This window comes from Eschrichtius robustus, chromosome 20 (assembly GCF_028021215.1).
Source record: "Eschrichtius robustus isolate mEscRob2 chromosome 20, mEscRob2.pri, whole genome shotgun sequence".
NCBI classification, from domain to species: Eukaryota; Metazoa; Chordata; class Mammalia; order Artiodactyla; family Eschrichtiidae; genus Eschrichtius; species Eschrichtius robustus.
The window spans coordinates 13,746,342-13,764,633 of NC_090843.1; the positions used below are offsets into that span (position 1 = coordinate 13,746,342).

The 18,292-nt window shown below is 40.6% G+C and overlaps 2 protein-coding genes across 2 annotated transcripts in view; one reads left to right on the top strand and one right to left on the bottom strand.

Moving 5' to 3' along the window:
- PITPNC1 (phosphatidylinositol transfer protein cytoplasmic 1) overlaps positions 1–18,292 on the top strand; it is a 257,536-nt gene that overhangs the window by 86,381 nt on the left and 152,863 nt on the right. The gene's annotated exons all lie outside the window — the stretch shown is intronic.
- LOC137754579 (metallothionein-1E) lies at positions 12,907–13,303 on the bottom strand. Its single transcript, XM_068530342.1, has one exon. It carries the CDS (start codon positions 13,237–13,239, stop codon positions 13,054–13,056), a length of 186 nt encoding a protein of 61 aa, XP_068386443.1. The 5' UTR covers positions 13,240–13,303; the 3' UTR covers positions 12,907–13,053.

The window sequence follows — 18,292 nt, forward strand, 5'->3', positions numbered from 1 at the left end:
AACCTCTTTCCATGGAAACAGATATTCTGATATAACTTTTGTAGATTTATCAGTGAACAAAACCTGAACTAAACCTCTGCCCTTAAGAAGACTGCCGTTATCAGGAGTCAGCCAGCCTGCCCTATCCCTGGGGTCGATCTGCTTTGTAACAAATCAAATTGTAGTAAATTAAAATTTGGAAAATAAAAGAGCCTTTGTCAGAGCAAAAGTTACCATTGGATGAAATTTGCCTGAGCACCTTTTATTATGGAACTTGTACTTTGGCCTCGTCTAGAAATGAGCTGACCATTGGTAGGCACATGAGATATTTTCTTTCTTTCTTTTTTTGGTGGAAGACCAGACTCTTGTTTGTTTATTTATTTTTCCAGGTTTATTGAGTTATAATTGACATACAACACTGTATAAGTTTAAGGTGAGTAGTACAGTGATTTGACTTACATATATTGTGAATTCTTTCTGCTTCTTAAGGAGTGGCGTTTACCTCCTTCAGTCTCTTGAATTTCTAGGAGTGAATATTTCCAGTGTCTCCTACAGTTTATTAACCATGTCATACTCACTAAAGTTATTCTCAATCTTGCTGGATTTGTCATCTCTGGGCTAGCATTTCTCAAACTTTGTTTCCAGGGAAAATTAATTTCCAGGATTAAAGGGTTCCATGGTTGGGAATTCCTTGGCGGTCTGGTGGTTAGGACTCCATGCTTTCACTGCCGAGACCATGGGTTCAATCCCTGGTTGGAGAACTAAGATCCAAGCTGCGCAGCGTGGCCAGAAAACAAAAAAACCCCACGCACACAAGGGTTCCATGGTTGCATAAACTTGAGGCATGCTAGGGTAAATAAATCACTATGTCCTATGATAAAGGACTTTTCAGAGCCTATTCTATGCCCATTGGCTTTGGGTCTCTCTGGAAAGGCAATCTTTTATTCATTTAACTACTATTTATTGAGCATCCATGTGCCAGATGCTGGGGTTACACTAGTAAACAGGACAGACAAGGTCTCTGTTTGTTTTTTGTGGTTTTTTAAAATTTATTTTATTTTTATTTGGCTGTGCTGGGTCTTAGTTGCATCGTGTGGGATCTTTGTTGCAGCGTGCGGGATCTTTAGTTGTGGCATGCGGGCTCTTAGTTGCGGCATGCAGGATCTAGTTCCCTGACCAGGGATGGAACCTGGGTCCCCTGCATTGGGAGCGTGGAGTCTTAACCACTGGACCACCATGGAAATCCCAAGGTCTCTCTTTTCACGTGCTAAGTGGTTGAAACAGCCGCAAACACGTAAATCCGTACGTGAAGTAAATGAATAAGTAATTTCTGATAGTGATAAAAGCTGAAAAGACAGTAAAACAAGATGACGTGATAGAGTGGGGATAGAGTGTTTTCACTTTGGGAAATGTTGCTTTTGATGTGAAACTAGCTTTGTGCATTTTTTTTTTTAATTTATTTATTTATGGCTGTGTTGGGTCCTCGCCTCTGTGCGAGGGCCCCCTCCAGCCGCGGCAAATGGGGGCCACTCCTCATCGCGGTTCGCGGGCCTCCCACCGCCGCGGCCCCTCCTGCCGCGGAGCACAGGCTCCAGACGCGCAGGCCCAGCAGCCGTGGCCCACGGGCCCAGCCGCTCCGAGGCATGTGGGATCCTCCCAGACCAGGGCCCGAACCCGCGTCTCCTGCATTAGCAGGCAGACTCTCAACCACTGCGCCACCAGGGAAGCCCTAGCTTTGTGCATTTTAACCTTTTCTTTCTGGTTTACCATTAGTTTTATTATTACTAAGTATATTTAAAAAATCTGCATCTTGGTCTGCCGCTATTTTAACGCTACTAGTTGACTATTGGAAATGCAGGCATGTATGACACGATACTGATGCTCCTAGTGACCAATGACAAGGCATTTGGCTAGAGTTAGAGCTGGTGGCCATTACCAGATGTGTTAATAGCTATAACAGATGCGGTTGGTACCCTGCCCATATTCCTTCATCTTTACCACTTCAGTGCACATTGGCCTGACTTCTGACTTACAGCGCCTGCATTTCTTCGCTTGAAGATTTTTCTGGGCTATAGGTCACTTTGCTGCCCATGAAGCAATGCTTCCCGGGAGCAGCCCAACCAATGACTGACATACCCCAGCTCCCTCACCCTTCAGGGTGGGTAAATCTAAGGAGTGTGTCTACGTGGTTTTTGCAGGTTCCACCAATGGGGTTCAGCTCAGTTGCACAGGGTGGTAATTGGCTTGAAACACACCATTTATTTCATATCTTCCCTTCTCTATATCACTTCCTCGTTCCTTTCACCTCCCAAATAAATTGCTTGCTCTTGAGTTCTTGTCTTTCTTTTTTTTTTTAGAAGACTTAGGGCCCCCTGCGTGTCCATGCTGTCACTTCTCACTCCTGATTTCTCTCCTGTTCCCTTTTCTCAGTTCTTTTCTGCTGGGGGAATCCACGTTAAGCGCTAGCCTATGTCAGAATCAAATGTATGACCTTGAATTCCACTCGCAGTGATTAGTCAGATAGATGACTGGTCATGTCATTTAGCTGATTATAACAAATGAAAAAAGAGAAGACAATCTAATGACATCTATCTTACAGAATTACATGAGGGGAACATGAGGGGAAAACCCACTCAACTCTAGAATGATGTGGCCTGTTTTCAGTGGCTGTCTTGACCAATGACTTGGGCAACTGTACATTGCATACATTGACATGTAATTAAATGTGAGTTAGCAGTTTGTAACTATATATTAGTCAATGTAAACTCTGCTTTAAGAAAGTTGGAATGATGTCTTCGATAACAGCTGCCTACTTTCCTTTTAGACATTTGATTGAACTGGCAAATCACATTTCTTATTTTTAAAAAATTAATGGCTAAGTACATCTGGATTTTAGCTCACGTTGTTTTAGAGAACCTGAAGAGCTAGACATTCCTCTTGCTTGGCATCCTGTTATGCCAAAATAATGAGATAAAATAGAAGAAGTTTGGCGCTATTACTAATGCAGCAGATCCTAATAATTAGTTACATTTCCTTTCCTGAAAAGCAAACATCTATCAAAAATCAAATAGTGAAAGTTTATTTTTCACTTCTTAGTTCTCAAGAAATGCTTACAAAAGATAGAATGGTTTACGAATTTGGGCTGCAAACTAGAACTTGTTAAGACAGCCTTGATGGGGATAAAGGTTTCTCATCCTAGAGGCTGACATTTTAGTATCGTCACACAGATAGAATTCCAGAATATTATATCCATTTTGACAACAAAATTACATTTAAAAAAAACCAGCCTAAAAAATTAACAAAAAAATCCAGCCTATTTTATAGTCTCATTTCTAGTGTTTTTGAAAAGCTATCAGTTATTGTTTGTTCCTGTTTCTCAAATATTTCTATTAATCTCTCATTCTGGACATACAAGAGAACTGTGTTCCTGGTCTTCTGTAGCTGGATGTGACTAGTTCTGGCTAATGACCTCTAACGCGAGCGACATAGTGCCACATTCAGCATTTTCTTGCTAGTGTGGGCCCTCCAAGAGTTCTCTCTTCCCCTTTTGTGTGGTGACCAGCAAAGTTCAAGGTGGTGACTGCTCTGTCAGCCCGGGTGTCTGAGTGATGAGGAGGATCAGAGCAGTCCTGTTGACCTGCTTGAGCAAGGAGTAAACTTTGGCTGTTTTGAGCCATGGAGATCTTGTGGTTCTTTGTTATCACAACATAACAGACCAACCCTGACTGATACAGCTATGGGCATAACATACAGCAGCATACAGGGAGAGCACTTCTAGCTGATTCTATTATGTTGTCATGGTGACATTGCTAGAGAGTTTTTGTTGTTGATTATAAAAAGCTGAACACATATAATCAACATTGAGAAATAAATGTCTTTGTTTTTTATTTTATTTATTTATTTAAAAAAATATTTATTTGGTTGCGCTGTGTCTTAGTTGCGGCTCGTGGGCTCCTTAATTGCAGAAGGACGCCTCCTTAGTTGTGGCATGCGAACTCTTAGTTGCCGCACGCATGTGGGATCTAGTTCCCTGGGCAGGGATCGACCCCGGGCCCCCTGCAGTGGGAGCACAGAGTCCTAACCACTGTGCCACCAGGGAAGTCCCTGTCTTTGTTTTTTAAAAAATATTTATTTATTCTGGCTGGACTGGGTCTTAGTTGCGGCACACAGGAACCTTGTTGCAGCATGCCAACTTCTTAGTTGCAGCATGCAGGCTCTTAGTTGCAGCATGTGGACTCTTAGTTGTGGCGTGCTTGCGGGATCCAGTGCCCTGACCAGGGATCAAACCCAGGCCCCCTGCATTGGGAGCATGGAGTCTTACCCTCTGGACCACCAGGGAAGTCCCTAGAAATAAATGTCTTTGGATATGGGACAGTTTATATATATTGGCCATCTTTTTTTGTGTGTGTGGAAGTATAGTTGATTGACAATGTTGTGTTAATTTCTGCTATACAGCAAAGTGATCCAGTTATACACGTATATACATACTCTTTTCAATTATGATTTATTACAGGATATTGAATATAGTTCCCCTGCTATACAGTAGGACCTTGTTGTTTATCTATTTTATATATAGTAGTTTGTATCTGCTAATCCTAAACTTCTGCTTTATCCCTCCCCCACCCCCTTTCCCCTTTGGTAGCTGTAAGTTTGTTTTCTGTGTCTGTGAGTCTGTTTCTGTTTCATCAATAAGTTCATTTGCATTATATTTTATATTCCACATATGTGATACATATGGTATTTGTCTTTCTCTGACTTACTTCACTTAGTATGATAATCTCTAGATCCATCCATGTTGCTGCAGATGGCATTATTTTATTCTTTTTTATGGCTGGGTAGTATTCCATTGAGTGTATATACCACATCTTCTTTATCCATTCATCTGTCTATGGATTCCATGTCTTGGCTATTGTAAATAGTGCTGCTATGAACATTGGGGTGCATGTATCTTTTCGAATTAGAGCTTTTGTCTTTTCCAGATATATGCCCAGGAGTGGGATTGCTGAATCATATGGCAATTCTATTTTTAGTTTTTTGAGGAACCTCCGTACTGTTCTCCATAGTGACTGCACCGAGTTACATTCCCACCAACAGTGTAGGAGGGTTCCCTTTTCTCCACATCCTCTCCAGCGTTTGTTATTTGTAGACTTTTTTTTTTTTAATTTATTTTTGGCTGCGTTGGGTCTTCTTTGCTGTGCGCGGGCTTTCTCTAGTTGTGGCGAGTGGGGTCTACTCTTCATTGCGGTGCGCGGGCTTCTCATTGCGGTGGCTTCTCTTGTTGCGGAGCACGAGCTCTAGGCGCACGGGCTTCAGTAGTTGTGGCTTGTAGGCTCTAGAGCACAGGCTCAGTAGTTGTGGCACACGGGCTTAGTTGTTCTGTGGCCTGTGGGATGTTCCCGGACCAGGGCTCGAACCCGTGTGCCCTGCACTGGCAGACGGATTCTGTTTTTTTTTTTGGCAGGTGGATTCTTAACCACTGCACCACCAGGGAAGTCCCTAGACTTTTTTTTTTTTTTTTTTTAAAGGAACGTAGTTTATTTATTTTTATTTATTTATGGCTGTGTTGGGTCTTCATTTCTGTGCGAGGGCTTTCTCTAGTTGCAGCGAGCGGGGGCCACTCTTCATCGCGGTGCGCGGGCCTCTCACTATCGCGGCCTCTCTTGTTGCAGAGCACAGGCTCCAGACGCGCAGGCTCAGTGGTTGTGGCTCACGGGCCCAGTTGCTCCGCGGCATGTGGGATCCTCCCAGACCAGGGCTCGAACCCGTGTCCCCTGCACTGGCAGGCAGGCTCCCAACCACTGCGCCACCAGGGAAGCCCCCTAGATTTTTTAATGATGCTCATTCTGACTGGTGTGAGGTGGTACCTCACTGTAGTTTTGGTTTGCATTTCTCTAATAATCAGCAATGTTGAGCATATTTTCATATGCCTGTTGGTGTATTGACCATCTTTCATTTGATTATTTTCCACTCCTTATGCTTAGAATTTGGAAATTCTGAAACACAGATGAATTTTTGGTGTTGCTGAGAATTGAATTCTGAGAAGACAACGTTGCAGGGATTACAGAGAGCATTTTTGGAGTAGTGCCAAGGGTAATACTTGTCCTTAGAGAAAAAAATGCGAGAGAGCACAACTTGAATTGGGGGGTGGAAAGAACACATTTTCAAAATACCGCCCCTCTAACAAACACTTTCATGAGGGAGACATTTCCCCTTCCCCATAATTTTCTTCTCCATCTCCTCCTACTGTTGAACTGTAGATTCTTGCATGCAGTAATTTCCCCATGAAAATGATATGAAAAATATTTTCAGTCTTCTGAGCATAACCAAATATGCAGGTTTTTAACTAGTTCCGTGAGGCATCTAAATCTCATTCCTTGCTTTCTTTGAGTTGAGTCATACAAAGGTTAGTGCTTGTCTTTGCAAAAACCAAGTTAGGTTGGGTTCCTTTGTGACAAGTATTACCCCAGACTTGAGCCTTAATCTCCCCCTGTTTACTATGGAATTACTGTGTCTGCCTTTGAATTCCAGTCCACTGAGACACATGGAAAGCACTTACTGTTCCCCTCTGGTTGAGCCCACCTGAGAGCATTAGGTGCAATTCATTCTACAAAAAATGTTTTCATTTCTGTCAGACTTCTCAAGCAATTTTAACCCAGACTCAATACATGGTGATTGAAAGAGTTAGTATTATCACAGATTAGCAGAACTATTTCTATTTAGACCAGAGGAGAGAAGGTTGAGGGCGATAATGTCAAAAGTGGATAAATGGGTATTGTTTTTTAATTCAGAAGTGTTACACAGGGGCTTCCCTGGTGGCGCAGTGGTTAAGAATCCGCCTGCCAATGCAGGGGACACGGGTTCGAGCCCTGGTCCGGGAAGATCCCACATGCCACGGAGCAACTAAGCCCAAGCGCCACAACTACTGAGCCTGTGCTCTAGAGCCTACAAGCCACAACTACTGAAGCCCGTGCGCCTAGAGCCTGTGCTCTGCAACAAGAGAAGCCTCCGCAATGAGAAGCCTGTGCACCGCAACGAAGAGTAGCCCACACTCGCCGCAAATAGAGAAAGCCCGCGTGCAGCAACAAAGACCCAACGCAGCCAAAATAAAATTAAATTTTAAAAAAAAAGGTGTGAAGTACTGATACATGCTACAAGATGGATAAACCTTGAAAATATCATGCTAAGTGAAAGAAGCCAGACACAAAAGGCCACATGTTAAAAAAAAAAAAAAGCCACATATTGTGTGATTCCATTTATATGAAATGTCTAGAACGGACACATCCATAGAGACAGAAAACTGATTACTGGTTGCCATAGGCTAGGGAGAATGGGAATTAAGTGCTCTTGGGTATGGGACTTCTTTTGGGAGTAATGAGAATGTTCTGAAATTAGATACAGTAGTGGGCATGGTTATAGAACGTTGTGTGTATATATTAAAAACCACTGAATATTATATTTTAAAGAGTTAGTTTGGGGAATTCCCTGGTGGTCCAGTGGTTAAGACTCCGAGCTTTCACTGCCGAGGGTACAATTCAATCCCTGGTCAGGGAACTAAGATCCCGCAAGCCATGTGGTGGGGAAAAGAAAAGAGTTTTATGATCTATGAATTCTGTCTCAATTAAAAAACTCTTAATTGCCATTCTCTATTCTTAATGTCTTTAGGTTGTTTCTAAAAGTTGAATGCCAAGGAACAACATTTATGTGATTATTGCCGTGTAAACATTTTCACTGCAGGTCCAGGCGCTACGGTTATATTATCTTCTCTACAGGATTAACATCACAGACCACCTAAAAAACAGTATTTCATGCATCAAGGTCCAGATGAATTCTCTTTTCTGTACTATCAACTACAGCTTTTTTGTTTTCCTGGAGTTCCTACTTATCTTTTTCATGTGGACAAAAAATAATGTTCTTTCATCATCTAGTGTGATTACCATGCTCTCGGTTACAAGGCATCCCCTTACTTCTCAGAGCCACCATCATCTTGTCCCAACCCACCAGCCACTGTCCTCACTGTTTCACTGCCTTGGCTCAACATTTTATTGAATTTCTTGTCGTCTTCTTTTTTTGTTCTGTTCCCTTATTTTGAAGCCTCTTGAATGGGGTATACCCTCTTGGAAATTCCGAATTAGAAAAAGTACAGGAGAGATAAACTTTCTGAATCCTAGCATGTCTGAAAATATCTTAATTTTGTTCTTCTACTTTGCCTGTGCCTCAGTTTTCTCATCTGTGCGATGGGGGTGATCATAAATTGCACCTACCTCAGCGTTGTTAATGAGGATTAAGTGTGTTAGTGTGCGAAAAGCTGTTAGACAATCTTTGGCACATAGTAAATTTGTTCAGTAAACGTTAGACCTTAATGTTGTAATTGAAGCCCATTAGATGTACCATAGCGTTCAGCACTCTGAAAACGTTATATGGACTAACAGTAAAGTAGTAAGATGAAAGTTTGTGTGATTAAGTAAATAATCCTATTACCGTAGTTGCACCGTAAGCTTATGAATTATTCCTTAGTGTTTTTCTTCTCATTTCATGAAGTCATAATCAGTGTTGTAGGATTTACTTGTGCTTTTTTTTTTTTTTTTTTTTTTAGGTCACTAGGCTGTTCTCAGCTCTCTGGATTTTTAGTAAAGCACAGTCTATTCCAGGAAATGGCTTTAAATTGTAATGCAAATTTGATTTAGATGTATGAAAGCAGCTTGGGAGAGTAACAATGCAAGCTACTTAAGGAGTTTGGAAAATTTAGGATATTGAAGATTTAAGGAGTAGGTTGGCTCAGGCACAAAAGCTCTAAAACATAAAACCATCAGGCTGATCAATCTGTAGGGGCTGTTCAAGAGGATTCTGGGGGCATTTAGGCTATTGACACTAAGTGATGTCTGCCATGGGGTAGTCGGTGCATTTGTCAATCCTGGCCTCACCTTAACCCTTTCTCAAGAAGGAAGGGACAAAGGGTTATGAGGAGGCTCTGACAGGGAGACTGGGTCTGATCTCGGGTACTCAGAAATGTGCCTGGGGAAGTTTGAGTGAGCTCAGTCGGATGATGTTAATTTGGCAAAGCGATGGAGGTTGAGAGAACTGTGCGTTCAAAAGATCCTAGGAGGAGGGGAGCAGGTCAGTGTATCTGAAACACAAAACTAGAAAGGAGAGGCGGGTACATGCTCCAGTTAGACGAGGTACCCAGTCAATCAGGGCGTCCATCATGGGCCACGCTGAAGCCTGGGGCTTTATTCCAAGAGCAGTCGAAGGGCTTTGTCTTGGGAAGCGACAAAAACAGATTTATAGTGAGGAGAAGGAAACGGATAGGGACAAGGGTAGATTCGAGCACTCCTCTTTGGAAGCTATTATGGGGTCCAGCAGTGGTTGTATCTTTGACCAGGGCAACAGCTGTGGGATGGAGAGAATCAGTGGAGGTGAGAGTTATTGGGAAATAAATCTCCGGGATGTGCTGGGGGTGGGGTAGGGAGGCATCCAGGATGACACTTTGGACTTCCCACTTGTAGAACTGGGCGGAAGGTGGGAGAAATTATCACATATAGAACTGCTTCCTCTCACAAATGAGTGTACGGAAGGGACTCGGATTTGAAAGGAAAAGGGTTTCTGGGTAACTTCTTTGCAGCCCTGGTATTTTCTCCAACCTTCCAGGAGTCTGTGGGGCATCCTCCCCCAAAGGACCACTTGACCACTCTACTGAACATAAGCCGTTTTCATTTTCTTTTGTATCTGCCTGGAAGTTTAGAGCAAATGAAAACACGCCAACACTGTATAAACAAAACAGCCACTCAGATCTTCCCATTTTCTCAGGTTGGTGCCAAACAGGTCTTATCTAAAAAGCAAAGCAGCTAAAAAGGCACAGAGGCAATCATTGCTTTGCTATTCCAGGAACTGGCAGCCACATGTGCAAAACTATTAAAGAGCACAATTTCAAACTTCTGCTGAAAAGTTACAAGGAAATGGCTAAAATCTCTCTAGAACCCATTCCTTGCTGGGGCAAAAGGACCTGGAAAACATATTTTAACAAAACAGTGTTTAACGATATTCGTAATTTGAGTCATCTGTCTTTTTTTCTTGGTCAGTCTAGCTAAAAGTTTGTCAATTTCGTTGATCTTTTCAAAGCACCAGCTTTTGGATTCATTGATTTTTCTCTGTTACTTTTCTCTGTTTTAGCTGCATCTCATAAGTTTTGATATGTTGTATCTTAATTTTTATTCCTTTAGAAGTATTTACTAATTTCTCTTGTGATTTCTTCTTTGACCCATTGGTTATTTAAGAGTGAGTTGTTTTATTTACACCTATTTGTGAATTTCTCAAATTTCTTTTTCTGTAAATAAATTTATTTATTTTATTTTTTATTTTTATTTTTGGCTGCGTTGGGTCTTTGTTGCTGCGAGCGGGCTTTCTCTAGTTGTGGTGAGTGGGGACTACTCTTCGTTGCAGTGCATGTTGCAGTGGCTTCTCTTGTTGCAGAGCACAGACTCTAGGCACACGGGCTTCAGTAGTTGTGGCACGCGGGCCCAGTAGTTGTGGCTTGCGGGCTGTAGAGCACAGGCTCAGTAGTTGTGGTGCACAGGCTTAGTTGCTCCGTGGCATATGGGATCTTCCGGGACCAGGGCTCGAACCCATGTTCCCTGCTTTGGCAGGCAGATTCTTAACCACTGGGCCACCAGGGATGCCCTCAAATTTCTAATTTCATTCCATTGTTGTCAGAGAACATGCTTTAAGTGAATTCAGTCCTTTTAAATTTATTGAAGTTTGTTTTATGGTCTAGCAATTGGTCTATCGTGGAGACTGTTCCTTCTGCACTGAAGAGAAGGTATTCTGCTGTGTTGGGTGGAGTGTTCTATGTTATGTTAGGTCTGGTTGGTTTATGGTGTTCATGTCTTTTGTTTCCTTGTTGATCTTCTGCCTAACTGTTCTATCCATTATTGAGAGTGGGGTTTTGAAGTCTCCAACTATTATAGTGTAATAATCTATTTCTCCCATTAATTTTTGCTTTATGTATTTCAGGGCTCTCTTAGGGGCATACATGTTTATAATTGTATCTTCCTGATGGGTTGACCTCTTTGTCATTATAAATTGTCCCTCTTCATGTGGAGAACAGGGAACCCTCCTACACTGTTGGTGGGAATGTAAATTGGTACCACCATTATGGAGAACAGTATGGAGGTTCCTTAAAAAACTAAAAATAGAACTACTGTATGATCCAGCAATCCCACTCCTGGACATATATCTGGAGAAAACTCTAATTCGAAAAGATACATGCACTCCAATGTTCATAGCAGCACTATTTACAATAGCCAAGACATGAAAGCAACCTAAATGTCCATTGACAGATGAATGGATAAAGAAAAGGTGGAATATTACTCAGCCATAAAAAAGAATGGGATTGACATATATACACTAATATGTATAAAATGGATCACTAATAAGAGCCTGCTGTATAAATAAATAAATAAATAAAATTCAAAAAAAAAAAAAAGAATGAAATAATGCCATTTGCATCCACATGGATGGACCCAGAGATTGTCATAGTAAGTGAAGTAAGTCAGACAGAGAAAGACAAATATCAAATGATAATGCTTATATGTGCAGTCTAAAAAAATGATACAAATGAACTTATTTACAAAACAGAAATAGAGTCACAGATGCAGAAAACAAACTTATGGTTACCACGGGGGGAAAGCGGGGGAGGGATAAATTGGGAGATTGGGATTGACATATACACACTACTATATATAAAATACATAACTGATAAGGACCTACTGTAGAGCACAGGGAACTCTGCTCAATACTCTGTAATGACCTATATGGGAAAAGAATCTTAAAAAGAGGATATATGTATATGTATAACTGATTCACTTTGCTGAACAGCAGAAACTAACACAACGTTGTAAATCAGCTATACTCCAGTAAAAATTTTTAAAAAAAATTTTTTAAAAAAATTCTCTGCTTCATAATAAAAAAGATGTCCCCCTTTATTTCTGGTAGTGTTTTTGTTTTAAATTCTACTTTGTCTGATATTAATACAGCTATTCCAGCTTTCTTATGGCTACTGTTTGCATGATTTTTTTTCCCATCTATACTTTCAACCAATTTGTAACTTTGCATCTAAATTCTCTTGTAGATGGCTTATAGATAGATCTTTTTTAAAAAAAATATTTATTTATCTAGGCTGCACCGGGTCTTAGTTGTGGCATGTGGGATCTTCATTGCAGCATGTTTTAGTTGTGGCATGTGGACTCTTAGTTGAGGCATGAAGACTCGTTGCAGCATGCATGTGGGATCTAGTTCCCTGACCAGAGCTCGAACCCGGGCCCCCTGCATTGGGAGCTCGGATTCTTACCCACTGGACCACCAGGGAAGTCCCTCTTGTTGTTGTTGTTTTTTTTTAATCAAACCTGATTATCTCTGCTTTGGATTGCTTAATCAACTCACAATTAGTATTATTGATATAGTTGGATTTACATCTGCTGTTTTACCTTTTGCTTTCTATATCTCATGTCTTACGTCTTTTTATGTTCCTCTATCTCCCTTCACTGCTTTCTTTTGCATTGAGTGACTATTTTCTAGTGTAGCACTTACATTATTTTAATGATTTTTTTTAAACTATTTAAAAAGTTATTTTCTTAGTATTTACTCTTAGGCTTACCATATACATCATAATGTATCAGAACTTATTTCAGATTTATACTATAGTAACTTAATTCCAGTGAGACATGGAAACTTCAGTCCTCCTCCCTCTTTTTGTTCTATTATTATTATATGTATTACAGCTGTGTGTGTTACAAAGCCAACAGTACATTGTTATAATTATTACTTTATATAATTTTAAGTCATTTGAAGAAGCTGAGAGAAGAAATGGAGAGTATATATTTATAGAGTTTGTTATATTAACCTATTTATTTACCGTTTCTGGCTCTCTTTTTTTTTTTTTTTGAAGTCAACAACTTTTATTACAACGCACATATTTCATAGAAAAAGGAATGTAGCGTCAGGTCCGGTTGTAGGAAAAACGGTAAAATGCAGGTTCGCCCTGGTTGCTCTGTTGACACCCGGGGCAGGCTCTCCGCGACATCAGGCACAGCAGCTGCACTTGTCCGAGGCCCCTTTGCAGACGCAGCCCTGGGCACACTTGGCGCAGCCCACGGGGCAGCAGGAGCAGCAGCTCTTCTTGCAGGAGGTGCATCTGCAGGCTTTGCAGGTGCAGGAGCCAGCGCAGCTGCAGGAGCCGCCAGTGGGGCAGGAGCACTTGGGGTCCATCTGGAGGAGGAGTGAGGCCCGAGGTCCAAAGCAAGGGGCGAAGCGGCTTCACTGGTCCGGTGGGGGGCGTCCTGGCTCTCTTCATTGGTGTCAGCGGATATGAGTTACCATCTGGTACCATTCCCTTCCTCTAATATAGCTTTCTTCGCACACATCTCCTCTGTGCGGTTATTGTCAAATATACTACATTTCTATCCATTATAGGCCCAACAGTACAATTCTAGACATACTGTTTTATACTATTGCTTTTTAAATCAGTTAAGACAAGAAAGGATAAATATGTGTTTATGCTATTTTTTTAGTTACATAATTACCTTTACTGGCACTCTTTTTTCATGTGGATTCAAATTGCTGTCTGGGGTGGCTTGTGATATTTGAAGTGCCATTTATATTAACTCCCACTTATTTGTTTTTAAAAAAACAAGAAACCAAAATAACACACAACAAAAGAGGAAATTCTCTTCAGCCATTCTATTTTTTCCCCATCAATTCTGTAATGCAAATGCTGCTATATGACACTGTTAACCTTAAAATAGCAGTCACCACACTATTCATGGTTCCCCACGTGTCTGAATGCTTGATTTTCCCTAAAAAGAGGCACTAATGGTTAGGAGTTGGCAGCCTCTGCACACCATACCTGACATCCAGGCACAAGACCAGAGGATGGAACTGTGCTGAAACAGTAAAAACAGGCTTGTAACAACCATCAGCAGGCTAGAGCTTAAAAGTCTTAAAAGGAGAGAATTTTAATTGCCTTGATTACTTTGGCAAGATGGTGTTTTGTGTTGTTCCTACCCTCTGATGACTGTAAATTATGTTTTGTTGAGCTTTTGTTTAATTTTGTTCTGATTATAAAAGTGGTACATTCTCATTGAGAATATTTAGGAAATTCAAAAAAAGAAAAAAAGAAATTCACAACCCAGCGATAACTACTCAATTTTTTGTTTTTACTCTTAATATTTTGGAGAGTCTTTTCTCCCTTCCTTCCTCCCTCCCTCCCTCCCTCCCTTCCTTCCTTCCTCTCTCTCTAATGTGTATATGTTTATATATACATATAATATTTAATGGCATCTAAATTTGGACTTAGTTTCCTTTAAGCCTAAGACTTATATAATAGTCATGTTCCCATCTGTTTATCTTGTTTCTGATAACAACTTTGCTTATATCACCTAATATTTAATATATAGTGTTCCTATTGTTATTTTCTATTTTTAAATTGTTTATAGCTGTAGTTTCCATTTCTACCAGAACCAAAAGTTTATCAAAAAGTTCTTTTAAATTTCCAAGTGTTGGGGGATTCCCTGGTGGTCCAGTGGTTAGGACTCAGTGCTTTCACTGCTGGGTTCAATTCCTGGTCGGGGAACTAAGATCCCACAAGCTGTGCAGCATGGCAAAAAAAAAAAAAAAAAAAAAAATTCCAACTGTTGGGGTTTTGATTTAGACTTCTGCTATTTTAAGTGAGGTTTTTTTGAGGGGTGAGGGAAGGCGTGACAGTGAGTCCTGTATAGTTTCGTTTGGAATTTATTTAGGTTTTTATTGTGGTTTACTATATGATTAGTTTTTATAAATGTTCCATGAACACATAAAAAGAACATATAACCCTTGTTATCATGAATCAAAATCACTTCTTTTTGTTTGTTGTCTGCTAAATCTTTGATCATCCTTTTATTGTAACATTTCAGTCTCATTTTGTTTTAGACTTGTCTCTTGTAAGCAAAGATGTCCCTGGGTTTTATTTTTTTCCACCCAATATGAAAGTTATTTCCTTTTAATATGGAAGTATAGTATCTTTTTTTATTATAACTAATAGTATGATCTTGTTTCATCTTATTTTATTTTTACTTTTCCTTTAACATTTGCTATTTGCTATATGCACTATATCTTCTCTAGTGATTTGAAAATTCACATCCTGTTTTAATCCTTCCTTTAAGTTTTGCAAAAAGCATTCTCAACCTTTACTTTTTCTGATTATCGAGGTCAAGGTAATCAATACGTGGAACAATATTTTTTGTCTTCCCACCCCTTCCTCATTTATGTTCCTTCAAGCCACCTCCACCTACAATAAAACATGTAGCTCTCAGAATGTTATTAGTACTTTTTTTTGCATTGAATATTATACTTTAAAATTTTTATTTTCAGTCAGTATTTCATATTTATAGTGATTATTTAGACATAACTATTTTGCTGGTTTCACTGTACACTACTAGATCTTTTCTGTCTTGAGCTCTTAATTTTGATACTTCTTAGACGTCTAGAGGAGATCTTCAAATAGTAGTTTCAGAGAAAGGGATGTGTTTGAACCTCTGCATGTGTACCTTTTTTTTTTTTAAGTGTTTATTGAATTTGTTACAATATTGCTTCTTTTTTATATAAATTTATTTTATTGTATTTGTTTTATTTTGGCTGTGTTGGGTCTTTGTTGCTGCAGGCGGTTTTTCTCTAGTTGTGGCGAGCGGGGGCTACTCTTCGTTGTGGTGTGTGGGCTTCTCATTGCGGTGGCTTCTCTTGTTGGGAGCACGGGCTCTAGGTGTGCCAGCTTCAGTAGTTGTGGCTCGTGGGCTCTAGAGCGCAGGCTCAGTAGTTGTGGCGCACGGGCTTAGTTGCTCCATGGCATGTGGGATCTTCCCGGACCAGGGCTCGAACCTGTGTCTCCTGCATTGGCAGGCGGATTCTTAACCACTGCGCCACCAGGGAAGCCACTTGCATGTGTACCTTTTCACACAGATGCCAGCTGGGCCACACGTAAAATTGTGGAGTAACTCTCTTTTCTTCCCAAATTTGTTTGCCGATGTTTCTTTGTATTCTGGCCAGCAGCACTACCTCTTTACCTAATTTGCTCTGGGGCTTCCATCATCATGGCTTTTTGGCCGTATGCTTTTTCCAGTTGTTGGCCCTCTGTTGTTACCCCATCCTTGAAACCCCTTGCCTGCCCTCATGGACACTGGGCTGATCTCAGTTCCATTCAGTTCCTTTACATTTTCTCTCCTTCCTTCCTTAAGTCGTCATGCTGGGGAGACACGACTGTGTGCCAGGTAGACCAGTTAATGACAATGAAAGTTCACTTGATCGTGGGCAAGCGCATAAATCCTATTTAACTGGCTTTTACCAACTGAAAAAATGCCAATGTATTTTAATGTGAAGAGAAATACTGAAGAAAGGAGAAAAAAAAAGATGAAGTAAGATTTTACACAAACTTCCAGATTAGATGATGCTAAAGATCTATAGAAGTTTTCTGAATATACAATCTCTCTATAGATTTACGATTTTGTTTGTTTTGTCCACATCAATGCCTTAATCATGGATTTCAGTCTTTGGAAGAAGATGTGGTGGCCCTCATGGGCTGGGGAAAGTAGTAGTTTCTTCAGTTTTAATTGGCTTTTCTGACAAAAGTTTATAAATTCTGCAAGTCCATGTTACCATACAAGCTGAAAACAACTTTTTTTTCATTTAAATAATTTATTTGTGGGAATTCCCTGGCAGTCCAGTGGTTAGGACTCCACGTTTCACTGCCGAGGGCCCAGGTTCAATCCCTGGTTGGGGAACTAAGATCCCGCAAGCCGCGTGGAGTGACCAAAATGAAATAAATAAACAAACAAATTATTTGCTATTTGAATGCTAGAGTAAATTCAGAACAGGAATTGGCAATTGCTGTTGTCTTCTATCAATGATAAAAATTCAATTCAACAAACGTCTTCTGAATACTTACTATGTGTAAGTATACTTACTATGTGTAATGCACTGGGATAAACAAACAATTTTTGAATTCTTATTTGGTAATTGGGTGCTCTTTAAATTATGTTCATACAAGGGGATATCTTTTGCAGCCATTAATAATTTCTGAAGAATATTTAAAGATATGGGAAATGCTGATAATAATATATTCCGTTAGGAAAAGCACTTTACAAAGTGATATATTCAGTATAATTTCTAATTTAGCTTAAAAACATTTTGAAAGACTAAAAAGAATGTGTACCTAAATGTTACTATTGTTTATTTCTGGATGAGTAAAAAAACCCTTTTCCATATTCTAATTTTTCTATAAGGAAAAACAAATCAATTTAATAACCAGATAATAGTATGATTTTGTTGTTTTTTAAGGATATAGTGCAGCTCTGTAGGATTATAAGGAATAGGCACAATCATCCCCATTTCAGGAATCCACTTTGACCTCTCAGAAAAGGTGAGAGGGAAGCTGGACCTTGAAATGAGGGCAAAATATTAATAGGCAAATATGAAGAAAGAATGATGCGTACACCAAGCAGAAGAGCCCATTGAAAAAATGTGCAGTATTGAGCGGGAACACAGCAAATGAAGTGGGGTGAGTGGTGAGAGAGGCAGGGCTGAGAGGATCTTGAAACTTTGGTAAGGAGGCCAGATTTTGCTCTGCCTATTGGGGGAAGACATTGAAGGTTTTAAATTTGGGGTGAGAGAATCAGATCAAGAGTAAATCTGTGCTCTAGACAGGTGATTCCAAAACGAGTAGGCTGAATGGAAGGCCGCAGACCAGAGGCAGGGGAACCCTTAGGAGGCGTGCTCCTGGTTCCTTCTGTGTCTCTGGCTGAGCCTTCTCAGTTGTGTTCCCCAGGCTTTCTTCCTTCCTCTCCCCCTAATTGTTGGATGCTGCTGGGTCCTGCCTCCCATCCCTATTCTGCCTTGGCTCTACCATCCTTCAGGATGCTGTCCATTTCAGTGGTCCAGCCTAGGTCTTTTTTATGGACTCCAAACCAGTATGTGTTTATTATGTCGAGGTCACCTTCACCTAGTTGCTTCCTGACTCCTCAACCTCACAGAAACTTCTGTCTTCCTTCTGAAGTCTGCTTCTCCTCCTCCTACCTCGAGCCCCGGAACATAGTCCCCTTTTCCCCATCCTACCAGTTAACCGAGCCGGAAACCTCAGTGTCCTTACAAAACATACAGAGGGACAACTATTGTATGATTCCACTTATATGAAGTACTTAGAATAGGCAAATTCATAGAGATAGGAAGTAGAATGGTGGCTGCCAGGGGTGGGGGGGTGGGAGGGGGATGGCGAGTTAGTGTTTCATGGGTAAAG